The following is an 18,605-nucleotide window of genomic DNA, read 5'->3' as shown; positions in this document are numbered from 1 at the left end:
ATTAACAACGTACCTAGTGCGCATGCCGTCGGATCGAAGACGAGTGTTTTTTTATTTGGAACTGTTTCAGCTGACAGTTTCATTAGTGATTCAGACAGGATAAAATGTAAATGACGGTGAGGCTTCTTAACTTATCACAGAGGAAAACAGATTAATTTGAATCGTATCCACTATGATTAACGTAATTGAATGCCCAACTTCGCAGTGATGCCTTTAATGGGATGGTATAAAGTCGTCCGGTACTATCTAAATATCAATTTGTATCAAGTACATTTTTGTGATTTGAGATAACATATTAAAGTTCTGAAACATATTACCAATAAGATGTGATTTGAAACGGATTTACACGATACGTAACGATGGACTATCAAGATAGCATTTTTTCAACATTCCATAACAAAAGTTCAGATACATTTCAGGAGTTTCCAGAGATGATGTTTCAAGTTACCACTCCTGTCGGTTGTGTACCCGTGGGGTCGGATAATGTGACGGAGTACCCTGAAAACACGACACTCTGTAAAGTGGTGCAAGTGGCAGGGCTCCCTCAAGATATGACTTTCAATGAGAACAGTGTGGTAGCGGTTGCTGCATATACCTGTCTGTTCGTGGTAGCAGCATGTGGCAATCTCACAGTATTTATCACTTTATTTAGAAACAGGCATGTGAAATCTAGAGTAAACCTTTTCATCTTACACCTGTCCATAGCTGATCTCATTGTCACCTTCATCATGTTACCTATGGAGATTTCCTGGCACATCACCGTGGCATGGACTGCTGGAGACTTAACCTGTAGGATTCTCATGTTTTTTCGTGCATTCGGGCTTTATCTGTCCTCCTTTATACTTGTAACTATTAGTCTGGACCGTTATTTTGCTATTTTGCATCCTTTGAGTTTAAATGACGCCGATAAACGAGGGAAAATAATGTTGACGTTAGCGTGGAGTTTTAGCCTTGTTGCAAGCATTCCTCAGGTAAGATACAAACTCCCACATATATCATGTCAACGTCCCCTTTACCACTCGTCTTAAACATTGGTGCTCCATAAACTTCTGTTGCAGACCGAAATAATACATGCTTATGAGTTAATATGTTTTGGGAGGATTAGCAAAAGATGTACTAATGTTGAATCTTATATTTCAAACAAATAGACACGAACAATATTTGAAACATAAAGTTATATTCAAGATATTATTATACAGCTTAAAAGTAGTCTGCAATTTATAAACTTTATCTTAATCAGCAATTAAGATACAAAACATGTCGGGAGATTAAGACGGGCGGGGGAAGGGGGGGGGGTAATAGTGTTTGTGGCCGGGATTTCTATCATGGCAATGATTAATAATCTTGTTATGCCAGGAGGTGTCTACGAATATATAATCACGATATTACTGTAATATGTAAAAACCAAAGATAATTCACCTCACGTGTTCATATTATCTTGTCTGCAACACCAACATTAGATGTGGAAATAAGAAATCAAACATTAGCGTAATGAACCATCCTACTGGCAGTTTGTGGTTTTGAAATTGAATCAAGTGGAAACGATTCATATGAGATGATAAACCTCTTTTCTTGATGCTTTACCACCGTTAGGTAAGTAATTTGAGATAGAGATATGGCTATGTACCGAGACCGACCAAGGGATTGTAACTAGATTAGAGCTGTATATTTCAAGTGATAGATAAAAGGGGATAACAGGCCTAACTCTTGTTTCCTTCTTACGAACTTAAATATGCCTTCTTCGTAAGTGTTCACAAAAATAACCAGAGAGCCCAGGCGCCTCCAATTCGATCAAGCTTTGATCATGTACAAGTACGGCCGTAAACTAATTACTTGTTTCTGCCTGATTCAATTTCATTAAGTGATTCGATATTTAGTTATGGTACATGATAAAGCAAAAACAAACATACTCCTGTACGTCCAAAGCTATCAGTGGAATTTCAATGAACTTTTTGATTGGCGTGCTATATATAATGAAGATATGTATGAGCAACATTATCTTATATGGATGTTCATATTTATTTTCCATTTCATTTTGCTGTAGTTTTTCACATTTGATCCTTCATATATGAATCTATCACAAGCTCTTGTATGTCAGATTCGTTGTGTCGACTAAATTTTATCCGTTATATATATATTATCATTAAGATAAAACAAAATTAGACATTTACAAAAAATTACCCCCATCTCTTCACACGAATAATGTTTTATCACAAACAATTTATATATTCTTCTGTTGATGAAGTAAATCGTTTGATAATAAATCTCGAAAAACAGAACTCGTATGTAGATTCGAGAGGCTGCTTTGACGTTTTCGACGCCTCATCAAAAACAACTGCATTATAATAATCGGCAAAAAGCAAGGCAATACCAACATGACTACAGAATCCCAATCAGAACTCAAATACAATCAAACAAGTGCAAATATGAACAAAAGAAGATTGATATTGATACTTCTAAAAATACAACGGGATGAAGACCAAGCGTTCCGGAAGAGTAAGCGTATTCTACTTCTTTGACAACATCCACAATGTAATCATTGTCACGTTGTCAAATAAGAACATATCAAACAACAACGAAACCAACTGGTATACTCTCGTGCATACAAATAATTCCTCAACGAAATCATTAAAACTATCGTGAAACTGCCCTATCAGTATCATTAATCTGTTCTGTCGAAAAAAACGTTGTTGCGATTTCATCAATCAGTTACCGAGATCTTGCATGAAAATCATGATATTGAGATCAAGTCCTCGAATATCGAATCAACTGCGACATGTAAACATGCTATGTTGTTGATACACGAATGTTGTTTCCAGAATTGGAAACATTACAACAGGAAAATTGAAATCATCACTGTTATCATACAGTTAAGTAAAAAATGACCCTGTTGATTTTGTAGTGGGAAGCGGCTGACGTAGAAGAGCCTGTTGTGGTTGTGTTGCTAAAATGTGATCTGATAAACATCTGTTAACGTAATCGTAATGTATACAGATTACAGTAAACTACCGGAGGGTTATAATATATAGTTAGATTTGGTAATGGTACGGTTTTGTTTGTTTGATATGTATCATCAATATGTATCGCATGTATCAGTAACGTGGGTGAAAAAGACATTATTTATTTACCATTTTTCCGAAGAATTCAATCCTCTGCTAAGAAAAGTTATCGTTCATATGAACTTAAAAGAATTATGATTTTAAATCAAAATAGACGAAAAAAGGGTAAAAACAGAATCTATAAAGTTACTATTGAAACAATTCACGGCAAATATGAAAATATTTTTCTAGAGGATTCATCGAGAACGCCTATCTTGTAAATCTAGGTCAATCAAAATATAGACCAAATACTCCACAAATATTAATGTTCATAACAGCGAAACCAACAGACATTATGTCGGCCATGGAACTTCCTATAATCTTAATCTATCTGTGTCTAGTTAACGTTACTTCACAAGAACACAGACAGTACTTTCAGAAGTAATTACAGTAATTAATAAACGAAAACTGCAAGGTTCTTCTCATTGCGAAAGGTAAACAGACATTTCTCTAATTCTAAGTAAATTGAGTTGTTTATCTTCACAATTTACAAATCAATTTTTGTTGAGAACATCGCAAGTGCAACTTTTTTGAGCTAAAGAAACCCTTTAGATTTTCCATGCCTGTGATTTGATTTGTAAGTGAACACGTTTAATAAAACTACAATTTGACGAGCATATCCGTGGCAGCCTGCCTTAAATGTTGCTGACATTTCCTTGACAAGCTAGTAGAGAATCAGAAAAAGATACATTATGTATGAATTTAAAAACCTAAATTGTATCTTATATCTTTATATCGTTAAATCAATGCCCTTTCTCCCAATCTTTGTCTGAAAAAATGAACTTTGCAGACTAAGCCCCTTTGCTGCAATTTCTATAGTCTGTAATTCTCCACAGAAATATCCGACAAAGGTAGTCGGATAGTGGGCAGAGCTATGATCGGACTTTTTGTAGGTTTTGCTTGGCTATTTCAATATTAAGAAAATAATTGCGGCAGAGATATAAGTTTTTAAATAAAAGTTTAACGCATGTAGAGAAAATACGTTTGTAGTTACTGCAGGGATATCTGTTTCTTAATCAGATATCAAAAACCGCATTAACAGACTTATTTAGTTTGATATATCTGAACCAGGTAAAGCACTTTGAACGAATAACAGCAATTAAATTGCATGAAGGACTTATTTTAACCGTATCTTGGTTAAATTCCCATACCTTATATGATGTACTTTATCATGTAATAGTTTTTCCAATACAAATATACATTCTAGATAAATAAATTGATTCAAATATATTCTTAACTAGATAAGTTAAGGTATTCTACACATATACTTGCAATTGCAATCTTCTAGAATTGGCAAAGTGTTTTTGTAGATCGATTTTGTATTGCTTAACGTCCTAATAAAATCTATGGTTATATATTCTCAATTTCTCTATGCATTTTGGATAAGCTGGTGTGTTTTAAGAGGCTGATGATAGTACCAATCCAATATCAAATTGTATACCGCACCCTGTCACATTATACTTACAACGGGCACACCAGTTGTAATAATGTAACGCGTGGTGTATTGAATAACATAGGAGTGGTGAACAACAGACAGAACAGCGCTCTACAGAATTAAAGATAACTTTAATTGATCTTATATGGGAAGACGGACGAAAGAGATGCTGATGTGATGCATTCTAAATATGTATACAAACCTGCCCACACTATACCGTTTTTATGTTGAAGCCGAACCGAAGAAACTTGTGAGATTTGTCTTTATATAATAGACAATTTACCATTATTTGCTGCTTGCCAATCTCTAATTGACTTTCAGCTCGGAAGGATTCGGGTTAAAATGAAACAAATTCAAACTAAACTAATATCATGTGACACGATATACCATAATCTAATAAAACTAGACAAAAGGAAGTTACCTATTTATCCAGGATAAAAAATTCGCCAGACTCTTCACTGTCGCCCCGCCATGCATCGGACAAGCCTGTTACTATTTTTTATCTTATGAATTTAGTTTGTAAATGACTGAATGCTTTAAAAGCTTTAATGGTTGGTGTTGTGACGAGGTAATTGTATCGAGTTTCTGTGGTTAAAGGCGGACTAATTTGTTTTTACAAAATAACTTAACACAAAGGGTCAATGTGATCTGTCACCACTAGTCTTTTAAATGTTATCTGAACACTGACTCCTTCTGAACCCTCGGATAGATTTTGGTCCAGTAAGATATAAACAGATACCATAGGGAGGATGATTAGTATCATTGAAGAGGGTAAACTCTGGTGCTTCAGGGACGAGCACAAAAAGAGGAAGCTGAAGTTTTTTGATTATGTTGTTGTAGCTGCCGTTAGAGATGCGTCTAAAATGTTGATCCTTATAAGGAGAGTGGCGAAATTTTAAACTTAATAGAATGGCAGATATTCTATGCATTTGAAGTTTGAAACATAGGTTAGTTAACAATATTATACATTGCATACATACAGTTATGTATAACCTACGGGGTATTGCGAAGCACGAACTACGGGTAACTGGACTAATAATATTATTGTTTTTTAAATGGATACAAGAGTTGCCAACTACTAGTAAGCTTTGCCTAACATGTCACTAGGGCGAGTCAAACATGTTTTATAGCTAGAAGCCTTCACTTTCGGAACACCTGGTTGTATTCTCCTTGTAACCTGACCGTGAAAATCCTGTGTTGTCAGTTCGTTACTTTAACTAAAATTGTATTTGAAATTTAAATAAAATCATGTTGGAATGTCGTTGTTGTTTATTCTCATATGAGTTTTACCTTGTTGTGATTGAAACGAGAAAGGTAATTGTATGACAGATAAATGACAAAATATGGACGTTATATTATTAAATGGTTGCGAAATTTCAAACGAATCTCAACAAGCTAATAATAACTTTTCTCAACAGGCTGACATATTGTGTGAAGATGATTCACATTGGATATCAAGTATATTCAATAAATGTTATATGTAGACTATATTTTTTTACAATAGAAAAATACTGAATCACGTTTCTATCATTGTGATATTCAATGTCAAACAGCAAAATATATCTTATAGAACTAGTAATAAAACTTCAATAAGAGGTGACACACATTGCTATCATCGCCTCTGTTTCTAGATCGTACGATGTAACCAGAGTCATATTACCCATCATATGTTGCATAGTCGAGTAAACATTGTTAACCTAACGCACAATATTATTCCTGTGTTACATTGGGCTCTCTTCAGTCTCAAAATACAATGTGTGGTAATAATTTTCTTCGCAACTGTACGTCAGGTCGTGCGGTGATGGTGTCCATAGAGGCGTTATTTTACAGTGTATTATATCGATACGATATGCAAAGATAACGCTAATCGAACACAGAAATATCGATTTTAAATGCTTCTGACAGCCTTTCAGCAGATGAACCAATTTATCATTCTTGGGACACGTATGTGTCTGTTAGGAACGTTTATTTTTTAATTCAAATATAGAGTTACATAACAAACTAACAAACAATAAGAAGACGTACTGCTACTTCACTCACGGTAATATGTGGGATGTTGGCAGCATCTGTTAAAGGTGTTTGAAATGTGTGTCTATGTTTAACGCCCACTAGACATCAAAATGCCGTTATGACTTTAAAGTGTGAAAAAAAACTGAAGCAGATGCGCCATTAAAAACTCAAAATATAAACCTTTGATATAATTAATACACGGACATCTTTATCTTTACACTTCACACTATACAATAAATGTAAATAGGATGGAAACCTACCATTACTGATACAGTTTAACAGGTGTTATCGTGCTTAGATCAACAAACACATATCGGCCTAGCCAGTCTGTTCCCAATCAAATCGGAGAAAGAATATTAAGTAAATGCTGCAAACTAAGGACTTTGATTGTCTAATTCAGGAGAGAGAAGCCCATTACACATCTCATTTGTGATAATGTTTTACTTCAAAGGCAAAAACAGCCGCGGTCGGCTAAGTAGTGTTATGCGAAAGCTATTCAAAATACGTCTCAATTAAGGATGTACCCTTCTTATGTTTGACCGGAAGTAGGACATAATTCGGTATAAACAATCCAACGTGACATCTTGGACTTTTGTGTTTCATATTATCGCTTGTTTTCTTAATTTGTACTACATAAGGCGCTTTACATATGGCATTTTGCTTGTGTTCTGCATTTCCGACGACTTGATTCGGTTAATTGCGGCAACAATTTCATTGTCTTCTCGTTGCCAAGACCAAGGTATTGAGTATATCTAAGGAAGTATTTGGTATATCTCAACTTTCACCTAAATTTTGCAGGAATTATTATCACAAATCACATTTAATACCTGAAATCCAACCTGACGGACCACTTCCCGCGATGTTTAGAACCCAAAATCATATAGGTTTGCTTTTTTCGTGATTTTTAAATTCAATTAGATTTTTATTAGGGTGAAAATTACAAAAAAATGTAGCGCAGTGAATCCCTTTTTATAATGATAAATTTTCTAGAAAACTTCCACGCATAAATTAAAAAAAAAAAAAAAAAAAAAAAAAAACACTAGAAGACGATCAAGTTAAGGATTCAAGTAATTTCTTAAAATAGTTCTTTCTTGGTTGCTATGCCGATTTGAGCTTGTTAAATTAAATCGCAATTACGCACTTTCATATCATTTGTCCGTTCTGTCTAAGTATCATACCATACCTTTTCATGAAAGATGAAAATCAATTTGTTGTCAGGCGAAAGTAACAAATGTCTGTTATTTAGGAAAAAAAATAAGAGTAATGCACTTTTCTAATATTTTGACACCCTTACCGGAAAAAAGTCCAGCACTTTCTAGAATCTAATCTTTCTTTAAAAAAACCCTTCGTGATTCCTCAAAGGAGTACATCCGTAAATCATGTTTCATATCTTGATGGTCAAACATAATCATATTTGTAAGGAAGGATAATAGAATTAGTGATTTAGGCAATACAGAGCGTTGTATTCTGTTACGTCGCTTCTGGTCGTCAGTTCGACTTTCGTCATTTGTCATGTGATACGATATATCTTTAATTTAGATTCGTCATCAATTGAATCTGTGATTTGTCTTTCGTGAAAAAAATCGAATAACAACTGTATGTTTGACTGATGGTACCCCTGTGATCTGTCTGTCTATCATTTCGGAAACAATTATTTCTATCGTTATTATTTTTTGAGAAGAAATAGATAAATCTTTCTCATATTTCAAATGTAGGATTCCCATTGTTCTTAATTGTGACCTTTTGATTTTAGGACAGCTTAAGAAAACAGAACTGCAGACAGTCGACCATCTTGGCAATAAAAGGTCGCTATCATTATTTCTGGGAAAGTGTGGGTCCCTGTTAGTTCTTTGTTATGCTTTGTCGATTTTGGGACTGATCTGAAAAAATTATGACTGACAAGCCGCCATATTGCACAATAAGAATTTATTATCCGATTGTTATGAAGTGCTTGAAGAATCTTAAGCATTATTTGTATATTTTGTCCCTACTTGTGAAAGTTTGATTCTGGGACCGATTGGAAGATGGGACACTGTTTTGGATTTGACAACATAAGTATTGATAGTTAATGGCAAAAACAGAGGAGAGAAGGTGATATAAAGATCAAACAAATTAGGCGCCAAGATTCCCAGGATATTCGTCAGTTTGTTGATTAACTCCCTTGTTATATACCTTGTCCTCATTTGAAAATTTGACATTACTTACTTGAATTGACCAATGGCGGGTGTTGGCGATGAAGCAGAAGCACCTGGTCTTAATCTCTTTGTTCCTCTCCACGACACTTTGTGTCAATCCTTGTTTTGTTGATATTTTGTCTAGTGTTATCGAAGTTTGGAATATGAATGGTGACATGTTGATATTTTGTCTAGTGTTATAGAAGTTTGGATTATGATTGGTGACATGTTGATATTTTGTCTAGTGTTATCGAGGTTTGGATTGTGATTGGTGATATGTTGATATTTTGTCTAGTGTTATCGAGGTTTGGATTATGAATGGTGACATGTTGGTATTTTGTCTAGTGTTATCCAAGTTTGGATTATGATTGGTGACATGTTGATATTTTGTCTAGTGTTATCGAGGTTTGGATTGTGATTGGTGACATGTTGGTATTCTCTTGTTGTATACTCTATCTGAGTATACATTCTGGCACATGTACTGACGTTCCTTTACTGGAGAGGGTGAAGAGGCTGTGAGGTTAGAGCGGTATTTTTTTGTTTTTGTAAACAACGCACTAAAAAACAAGATAAGTAAGAGTGAACAGGGCTCAGGAGAAAACGTATCAAGGCGAAACGCAGATAATATGTCGTATTATAGATGTTTCCAGAACATATAGATATATGCTTCTTACAAGCTTCAAGCCTCAAGTCTGTCTTCTGTACGTTTTGCTTGTTCATCATGTAGTGTTCTGTATCAGTCATCGATGACGATAGTAGAATGAGATCAGATCTCAAATGGTAACATTGAAGGTAAGAAATCGCCTTATATTAAATATAGACTTTATTAAATAACGTTAAACGGATACATGATACGTTTGATGTGAATAAACAAAACATTTTTTTTCTCGCAGAGTTATTTTTATGTACAGTTAGAAGAACAATCACACGCGTGATAACATGTATTATATTACCTTCCATGAACATCTCTGTATCTAATCCTCTTTCCGTTTTCTATAGTTGTTGTTGTGTACTCCAAATATTCCTTATATAGACAGAATGTGTATATATAACGCACCATGTTTGTTAATCAATACACTTAATACGACAGTATGCCGCGACCTCTTCATCCCTACTTTTTTATGTCTGAGGTCCTAGCTCCCAAACAGGAGGGATTAATTGGTGCCATCAGGCTTGGTTTATTTTTACCTCTCTTGACTTCTGGAAGCTCCAAAGGTCATTCAACACAGACGATATTACAAAACTGGTTTAAGTAGACACACTACGAAAACAATTAACAGAAGCCATGATTTATTCAAATAAGTATCTATATTCATGTTTTTATGATAATAACCAAAGCGACTAAATAACAACTGATATGATTATTTCTTGACTAAATTAGACGGTCTGACGACACGTGGAGATTGTAAAAGGTTTGCTATCTCAACTCATCTGCTTCTTCCGGTGCCAGATTGGCAAAATGTGCGTTTGAAAGTATAATATAACATAATATAAACGGTCATGCGAAAAACTCTCAACGCATAAATCTGATATCGATTGTCACTACTCTTTCTTTCCCTACTTTCACGAATTTATTAAAACATATTGATTTATCACCTTCAAACAAATTACTGTTTAATACGCAAATTAAAGAAAATCACGTTCTAGTCTGGAAATCATGTTAAAACGCCATCTGCTTCCTGTCTCGCGATCAAGATTAGCGTATTTATCACGTATCAAGATAACGACGCTTATGTGGAATAGGAGACAAACAACAAATGTTTGTTGATCGGAGGCATTTTCAGTCCGTAGAACTGATACGCATTAATATGTATTGTGTCGTGTGGAGCATTATACTGTCTAGTAGTCCTATTTACAATCCATTTTAAAGGTGTAAAATACGAAGCCTGTTGAGGGGTAGGTGTTCCGAATGACTTGTCATTCGTAAGGTTATTTTCACGATGTCCGTCATTAGCACAAAGCTTTTCTGGGACTTTCCACTTCCGTGCCGCAACTTTATGACTGATTTTATACTTTTTTTTTTCTTTTTTCTTCTTCTTCCTATGTGTACATATAAAATCAGTCACTACGTTCGCCATACTCCTTGCGAGTGATATCCATGGGATTTTCATTAATGATTAATGAAGGCCAGACCATTGTACCATGCCTCAGAGGACCCTAATATATACACGGTGACGTTTAAATACAGTGATACAGTAATCCTTATAAATGATTAACGTGTAATATAATCAGAAAGCCCTCAAGAGAGGAGATGCTATAGGACTTTTTCGTTGTCTAGGTTTCGCTTTCCCACTGTTGCCTCCTTGATTTCACCACTTCGGTTCAAAAAATCGTCCCGGAAGAACGAAAAAAATGTACTTCTTTATTGTTTGATGTGGATTAATTCATTATTTTTCTATGTTGAAATTGTCATACTTTGTCCGAGTCCTTTGAAAATGGTATTTTCTTGCCAAGGCTCATCATTGTCGTTGCACGTATTACACCTAATTCATTTTCAATATAATGTGACAAGGTGTGTATCCTACCCAGCGCTTTCGGCAGGGTATTTTACAGTGTAGAGGCGATATAAAAGTTTGGCATCTATCTTAATGAGGATGTTAAGCAGTAGCAAACATGTAACATGGTTCTGGATTGAACGAGAAAATGGACATTATAATGGTATAATTTGACTAAATGCTCCATTTCAGGAGAAATCAGTCATGTTCTATGATGTTTGTGGGATTCATTTTGGAGACTGATTATTTTTATACGTCACATCATCTTTTGAAGTATTGAAGTTATGAGTGGCAGTTTAGATATAATTACTTTTTAAATGCTAGAACATATCTGTAAAAGCTTTACCTTTTTTTAATGTGTTTTGACATTAAAATTTGATTGAGTTAACTTTCCACTAGATACAGGTGTGTCTCCTTATTGTGCTGGCAAGCTTACAAAATATTATCTTTGTAAGGTATTTCAGTTATCATTGTTAGTGATAATTTAAAATTGTGCGACAGTTGAGTTAACTAAACCAACTATAACGGATCATAAAGAGACCAAGAACAATTTAGCTACATAAAAAAAAAATCTTTTGGCAGCTACGGGCAAATTTAATACACTCTTTACTCAATATCAATAGTTGAGAACTTGCAGCTCTTGATCTGTCAAGGACACACCCTCTCTTATCTCGAACTTACAAAACAACGGTTTGTTTACACGATTCACATATACAACAAACGCTTGGAATGGTCATACCTTAGATAACATACCAGCATAAGATTTCCCTGAGATAGCGTGATAACAGGAGGTGATACTAAGATCTTAGCTGTATGCATTCCTACTAGGAACAATTAATTTATTTGCCATCCTCCAATGTAAAACTATGAATTACCAAGCATTATTTGGATAATTGATATTGTTATGGAGTTGAAACAAGATTGTGTATTTCACAACCAACCAATATTCACATACGCGTTTTACAGAGAGGTAGGATGGATCCGTATGCCCATCAATAGTTAATATCTGCAGCTAATCGTGTGCTATTATGGACTAGTCTTTGAACTACCTCTGTTTAAAGCAGTTAACTGTCTATATCCTATTGGATCTACAGACACTTACCCTTTACTTGTCATTTAACGTTTGTCAATTATAAAGATGAAAAAAGAAACTTAATTACATTGTTGAACGGCTTCCTGTGAAGTTTTGCTCAATCAATAAATAGGTAATAGAAAGATGTATTGAATTTTTTAATGGTCAAATTGTTGATCATCAGAAAACCTAAATGACATCATAAGGGATAATAGATACATCAATAAAAAGCGTTGAGGATAGTTTGTATCCTAAGATAGTGTAGGAAATAATGGTCAAACAATTATACCAAGAACGAAATAATAATAGGCAGTTAAGTTCGATAATGTAGCCGGTTCGATCGTATTTTGTGATGATACAAAATCATGATGACTTGAATATAAAATAGAAGATATTGATAGTGTAATGTAGCTCGGTTTGATGGCAGTATATTTACTTACACATTGGTGAAATCCATCGAGAATGACATGGACGTGAAAAACTTCACCAATATTTACTTACACATTGGTGAAATCCATCGAGAATGACATGGACGTGAAAAACTTCACCGATATTTACTTACACATTGGTGAAATCCATCGAGAATGACATGGACGTGAAAAACTTCACCGATATTTACTTACACATTGGTGAAATCCATCGAGAATGACATGGACGTGAAATAATGTATAATATAACTAAGAAGACTATGTTCGCCTCATGTGCTGTTTTTTTACCGAGACCAATTAGCTTTGCTTTGCTGTTGGCTGTTGTCTCATACGACTGCAAACGTCGCTATCAATCTTGGATGTTTCGCGGAAAAGCACGTGCTCACACACTTGATTCGTGACATTTGAGATAAGTTACGAAAAATCAAAAACAAGGAACTCGTATCTTTCGATTTTACGAAATCAAAAATTTCACCAAAGTTAATATAGTTTCTTTTCTGAGTTCATAAAAATATTATAACCTGATTTGGGGTTTGTTTCAGTCGACGGTCATAGTTCAAGTTAGCCCTGAAACGACTAATGCGCATGACGAAAAGGGGAGAAACGCAGTAGAATTGTATATAAACTCAGTTTTTTTATTAAAATGTTCGAAAAATACATAGTTTCACACTAAATTACCGTGTTGAATGTTCCAAAGGGGCCGTCGCATACGTCAGTGGCTAGCACGGCGAGTACTCCAAGCCCCGGTACCGAGAAACAGATATGATACAGGTACCAATCCATGTTAACAAGTTTTCGTTGTCATCGTCAGACACATTATTTAAGGCATTGTATCAGCTTTTCCTGATTTGTCAGTGAAGACTTTGTAACCTAGAATCCCAGTGCAGTAGTGACGTATTACATGTTTTATATGTATGTATATGCGATATCCAGAAATACCCAAACACTAGCTGTAGAATAATGCCTTGTTCCGGCTCTTTTATTTTAACGTCATTATGTGATTATAATACAAAAGTATATTGGCAAGATATCAGGTAAATCAAACGATACCATCATTTGTTTTCCGCAGCAATGTTACACAGTCATTTCTTAGTCGACTACCTGTTCATGGAAAGTTCCGCAAAAACAATAATTAATACAGAATAACGTAATGTTGATTTTTCTCATTCCGTTCTCTTTACTCGATAGTTATTTTCACGGATTTGTTAGACAAATTAAATATTTACATAGTTTGAAAACTAATATTAAAGATGCCCAGTCTGAAATCCTTATAAAATATATTTCATTATCAAAAATATTTAATGTTTTATATATATATATGTGTGTGTGTGTGTGTGTATGTATGTTGTAGTTCGTCTATATTCTCAGAAATTATCCTACGCTTCAGCACGGTGCTTACATCGCGTGCGACACTGAGAGCCAGACGTAACAGTGAAGAGCAATGGCGTGTCTATAGGAGATTACGTCAACGTACTCACTGTACGTGTCATAAAGCATTTTAGTTCCTTGCAATGGCCGTTTGATGGCAAGTCCTCTGATTATATGCAACGGGATTTTTTTTACCTAAGTATACTGTTGAAAAAGGTTTAAAGCTTATCAAAAGTAATTACAGGATTTAACTGATAAGGACATAATAGTGATACCAGACATAAATCTCTGGGTTATAGATCTGGCGACGACGCATTAGGTGTAGTCTGTATTAAACCAGGATATATATTTCATATATTAAAGAGTAACAGCTCAATGTGTTTGTCTCTTCAAAGTTTTCTATATTCTTCTATGAGTTATGGTAGGAGACCGGTCATATTCAACTTCGGTTTTGTTTCGTGGTTAAACATCCAGCACAACAAGTTAAGTTTATCAAAAAGATGGTCAATGCTAACAATGCCGAAAATAGAAATGTTGTGAAGATAACGATTAAAGGGACAATTTAGTCAACTAACGTTTTTTAAATTGAAGTAGAATAAAAATATAAATATCCAGACGACAAAAAAGTGTTTGATAGTTAATTGCTATGTAGCCAATTTCTGATGTGGTCAGATTGATTTTTGGGAAAGCTCTAGTCAAATACAGCAAGAATCGTCATATAGCGCGAAAAGACGCGCCCTCTGGCGGGAACAAAGGTGATTGTAAACAAATCCACGCGATGGAGGAACAGAGCGGTGGTACCGTAATAGAAACCCTTTCCTGGAGTTATGATTTACCAAAATTCATTTTATATAATGAGTTCCATCTCTCATAGCCTTGTCCAACAGTAATTCTAGGATTTCCGCAACCATTTCCTGTGTCTCCGTTTGGTGTGAGACTCTGTAACTCGTTTTAGTCGCTGCCGCTTCGAGATGGATGACATTTTTGCTGACCTTCTTGAGACGGGTTTGCGTTTGCGCATGCCCGTTAGGTCAACGTGCCCTTATATTTACATATAATCTGTTTGTTCCTACAACGAACTCTTTATACATCATGTAGTTAATTAAAAAACGTATGGAAAGTGTATGTAGTGCAAATATCAGGAAAGGCTAAGTTCATAAGTAGTACAGAACTACAGTTCCCTAAAAGACGTTTCGACATGAAAAAATATTTAATGAGCATGACTAAATTGTTCCTTTAAAGGGTGTAATTATTGCGATGACGACGACACGGTTTTTTTTGTTCGTTTGGCATATTTCTGCCGAGCACATGTTAGTTTACATTTTTTTTGTTTCATTTAAACTAAGGAAACAGAACTGAAGACAAATCAAGCAAACAAGAAATATTTGATACAAAAAATACAAAATACATATTAATCATGTAAATGAACGCAGAAATTATAACAGAGGGAACTACGAAAAAATGGGTGAAGAACTAATGAAAGTAGATTGGCAGGAAATTATGACTGGTGATGGAGATTCTACGTACAACCGATTTACTGAAATATTTCAATCCAATGTTGAAAAATTCATTCCAAAAATGAAGCCAATCAAATACGGAAATTGTCAAGTTATTTCAAGAATACCGCTGAAGGAATCCTCTAGTTTGAAAATTAATTAAAAAAAAAAAAAAAAAACAGAGCATGGCAAAGGTATATGGAAACTAGGTTGGAAACTTAATACAGAGAATATACTAAACTGAGGAACCAAGTGAAAACCTTACTTAGAAAAGCACGCAAAGAAACAGAACGTCTTATTGCTAGTAATGCAAAATCAAATCCAAAACAATTTTGGAAATACATCAATTCAAAAAGGAAAGTACGAGCCGGAATCTCATATTTAAAAGGTATAGATGGAGATCCTTCTAAATGAATTACCAATAACAAAGGCAAAGCGGAAGTATTAGCAAATGTTTGCAGCAGTGTATTTACAGAAGAACCCACAGGAGATATCCCAATAATGAGTATGAAAGGACCTATTGAACCACAAACTGAAATACGACAATGTACAGAAGAAATAGTTGCAACGCTCTATCTGTATTAGATGGAAATAAGTCCCAAGGTCCTAATTTTATGCACCCAAAAGCTCTAAAGAAAGTATATGCGGCGATATGTAAGTCTTTTAATGGCATCGTTTCGTCGGCGTGGAAACAGGCCAACATCACGGCGATTTTTAAAAAGGGGTCGAATACTGAACCAGGTAACTGCCGACCTTTGAGCATTACAAGCGTTATTGGGCAAACAATGGAGAAAATAGTCCGTGACTTTATTGTAAAGCACATGATAAGAAATAAGCTTTTCAGCAATAAGCAGTTCGGATTTATCTCAAAGCGATCAACAACCCTCCAGTTGTTAATACTGATGGAAGAGTGGACAAAAATACTAGATGACGGCGGAGAAATAAATATCATTTATATGGATTTTATGAAGGCCTTTGATAAGGTGCAACATTGCAGGCTTGTTGGGAAACTAACAAGTTATGGTTTAAATAACCAGATTGTTAACTGGGTAAAAACTTTTTTGAGTGACCGAAAGCAAGGGGTAATAATCAATGGCCAATAATCAGAAAATTATCCGGTTTTAAGTGGAATCTCTCAAGGAAGTGTCCTTGGGCCAGTATTATTTGTAATATACATAAATGACCTTCCGGAACAAACTATTTCTAAAGCACTGCTTTTTGCAGACGATACGAAAATTTTCTGACAGATTAAAACGATGATGATAGAGAAGTAGTCCAAAATGATCTCAATAAACTTGAAATATGATCCACTACTTGGCTCTTAAAATTCCACTCCCTTAACGTAAGGTTTTACCCATCAAAGTCAAACAAACCATACATTACTATATGCCAGGAGAAAGCAATCCAATTCTATTGGAAAATACCACAGCATAAAAAGATATTGACATTATTATTGACAAGGACCTCATCTTTTCATTTCATATCCAACAACTTGTTAACAAGGTAAATAGCATAATGGGTCTGATAAGAAGATATTTTATCGACCTCGATGGGCATACTTTCAAAGAACTATTCAAAACGTTAGTCAGCCCACATTTAGAATATGCTTCAAGTGTGTGGAACCCGTATAAAATGAAAGATATCGAATCAATCGAAAGGATCCAGAGGCGAGCCACTAAACTGGTCCCAAGCCTAAAGGATTTACCTTATTGTGTCAGACTTCAAAAACTAGGACTTCCAACGTTAATTTAACGAAGGTTAAGAGGAGACATGATTAATGTCTTTAAAATAATCAACACCTTCTACGATGAAGAAATTACAGAGGGGTTACATCAAATTGATACCTCCTTAAGAATTAGAGGCAGTTCAAAAAAGTTAAAAGAGCAACGTTGCAAGATGGATGTTCGAAAACACTCCTTAACATTTAGAATCGTCGATATTTGGAATGACCTGCCTGAGTCGGTTATTAGATCCAAAACAGTAGTAGAGTTTGAGATTAATTTAGATGATTATTGGTAAAAATGGGGAGATAAAATTTATAAATCATAAATCAGTCACCGGAGATATAACCTTATATACTATGTATTTTATACTGCATACTAGCAATGATATGGATATAGAGGCAATTTAATGCCTGCGTCCATACAATATCCTATTGTATCCTATTGTATTACAAATATAAACTCGTGATAGATTGATAAAGATCAGTCCTCTAAGATAGAAACAAATACATTTTATCATATATTACATGTACCTTAATCTTTTCCTACAGCGAAACAAGGGCATCACAAAGGGTTTGATTTGCCAATATGTGACTTTGCATTTCTAGATAACAACCTTCCTGCTTTCCCAATCTGTGGTGTGTACATGTTAAGCTGATTCGATGTTCAATGGCATGTTTCCAATATCGCTAGTTTCAACAGTTGACAGATACATATGTACAACTACGACACAACACAGGGTCTCGATAATTGCTCAGGGAGATGAAATAAATTTCCTTGTGTAATATGAAGTTGAACATGCTAGATGTCCCTTACAATACCTGGTGGCTCCATTGTGTTTAATTGGATAGGCCTAGACTGAACTGGTTGGTGTCGTTGATGAAACAGAAAACGGTTACCCATCTGGAAAACCTTAACCTGTCCTGTCTGAACCTTTCACTGGTTTCCATTCTAAATCTCCACATTCTTCGTTTTTTGCCTTTGTTGAATCAGTGTTTGAAATAAGAATTTGTTGGCATGTCGATATTTTCGTTGTAGTTTTTATTGATGTCAAATATATTTGACCCTTTTAATGTTTACCATTTTTAAATTGGAGTAGTTACTATTCACTGGAATGAATTAAGATGACAAAAGACATCGGATAAAAAACCAATTTCAATTTATCGCTTAAATGAATTTCAGTGTTTTCAAAAATCTTTCATTGAAGAGCGTAACATGTCTTACTTGGATTGCCCTTCATTATCAAACCCTTTGGGAACACCCGGTCTCATTCTCCTTGAATTTGGTAAATGGCTTTCGTTAATACTT

At 34.9% G+C, this 18,605-nt stretch overlaps 1 protein-coding gene across 1 annotated transcript in view; it reads left to right on the top strand.

Annotated features, from left to right (window-relative positions):
- Positions 1–359: 359 nt before the first annotated feature.
- LOC132552005 (adipokinetic hormone/corazonin-related peptide receptor variant I-like) overlaps positions 360–18,605 on the top strand; it is an 89,720-nt gene continuing 71,474 nt past the window's right edge. The window contains exon 1 of the mRNA XM_060216150.1: positions 360–971. Within this exon, the coding sequence (XP_060072133.1) occupies positions 360–971 (612 nt within the window). The remainder of the gene's footprint in view (positions 972–18,605) is intronic.

The sequence above is a fragment of the Ylistrum balloti genome, unplaced genomic scaffold (assembly GCF_031769215.1).
Source record: "Ylistrum balloti isolate Yb309-2 unplaced genomic scaffold, AGI_CSIRO_Ybal_v1 Utg370230, whole genome shotgun sequence".
NCBI classification, from domain to species: domain Eukaryota; kingdom Metazoa; phylum Mollusca; class Bivalvia; order Pectinida; family Pectinidae; genus Ylistrum; species Ylistrum balloti.
This window is presented reverse-complemented; position numbering and strand designations above follow the sequence as displayed.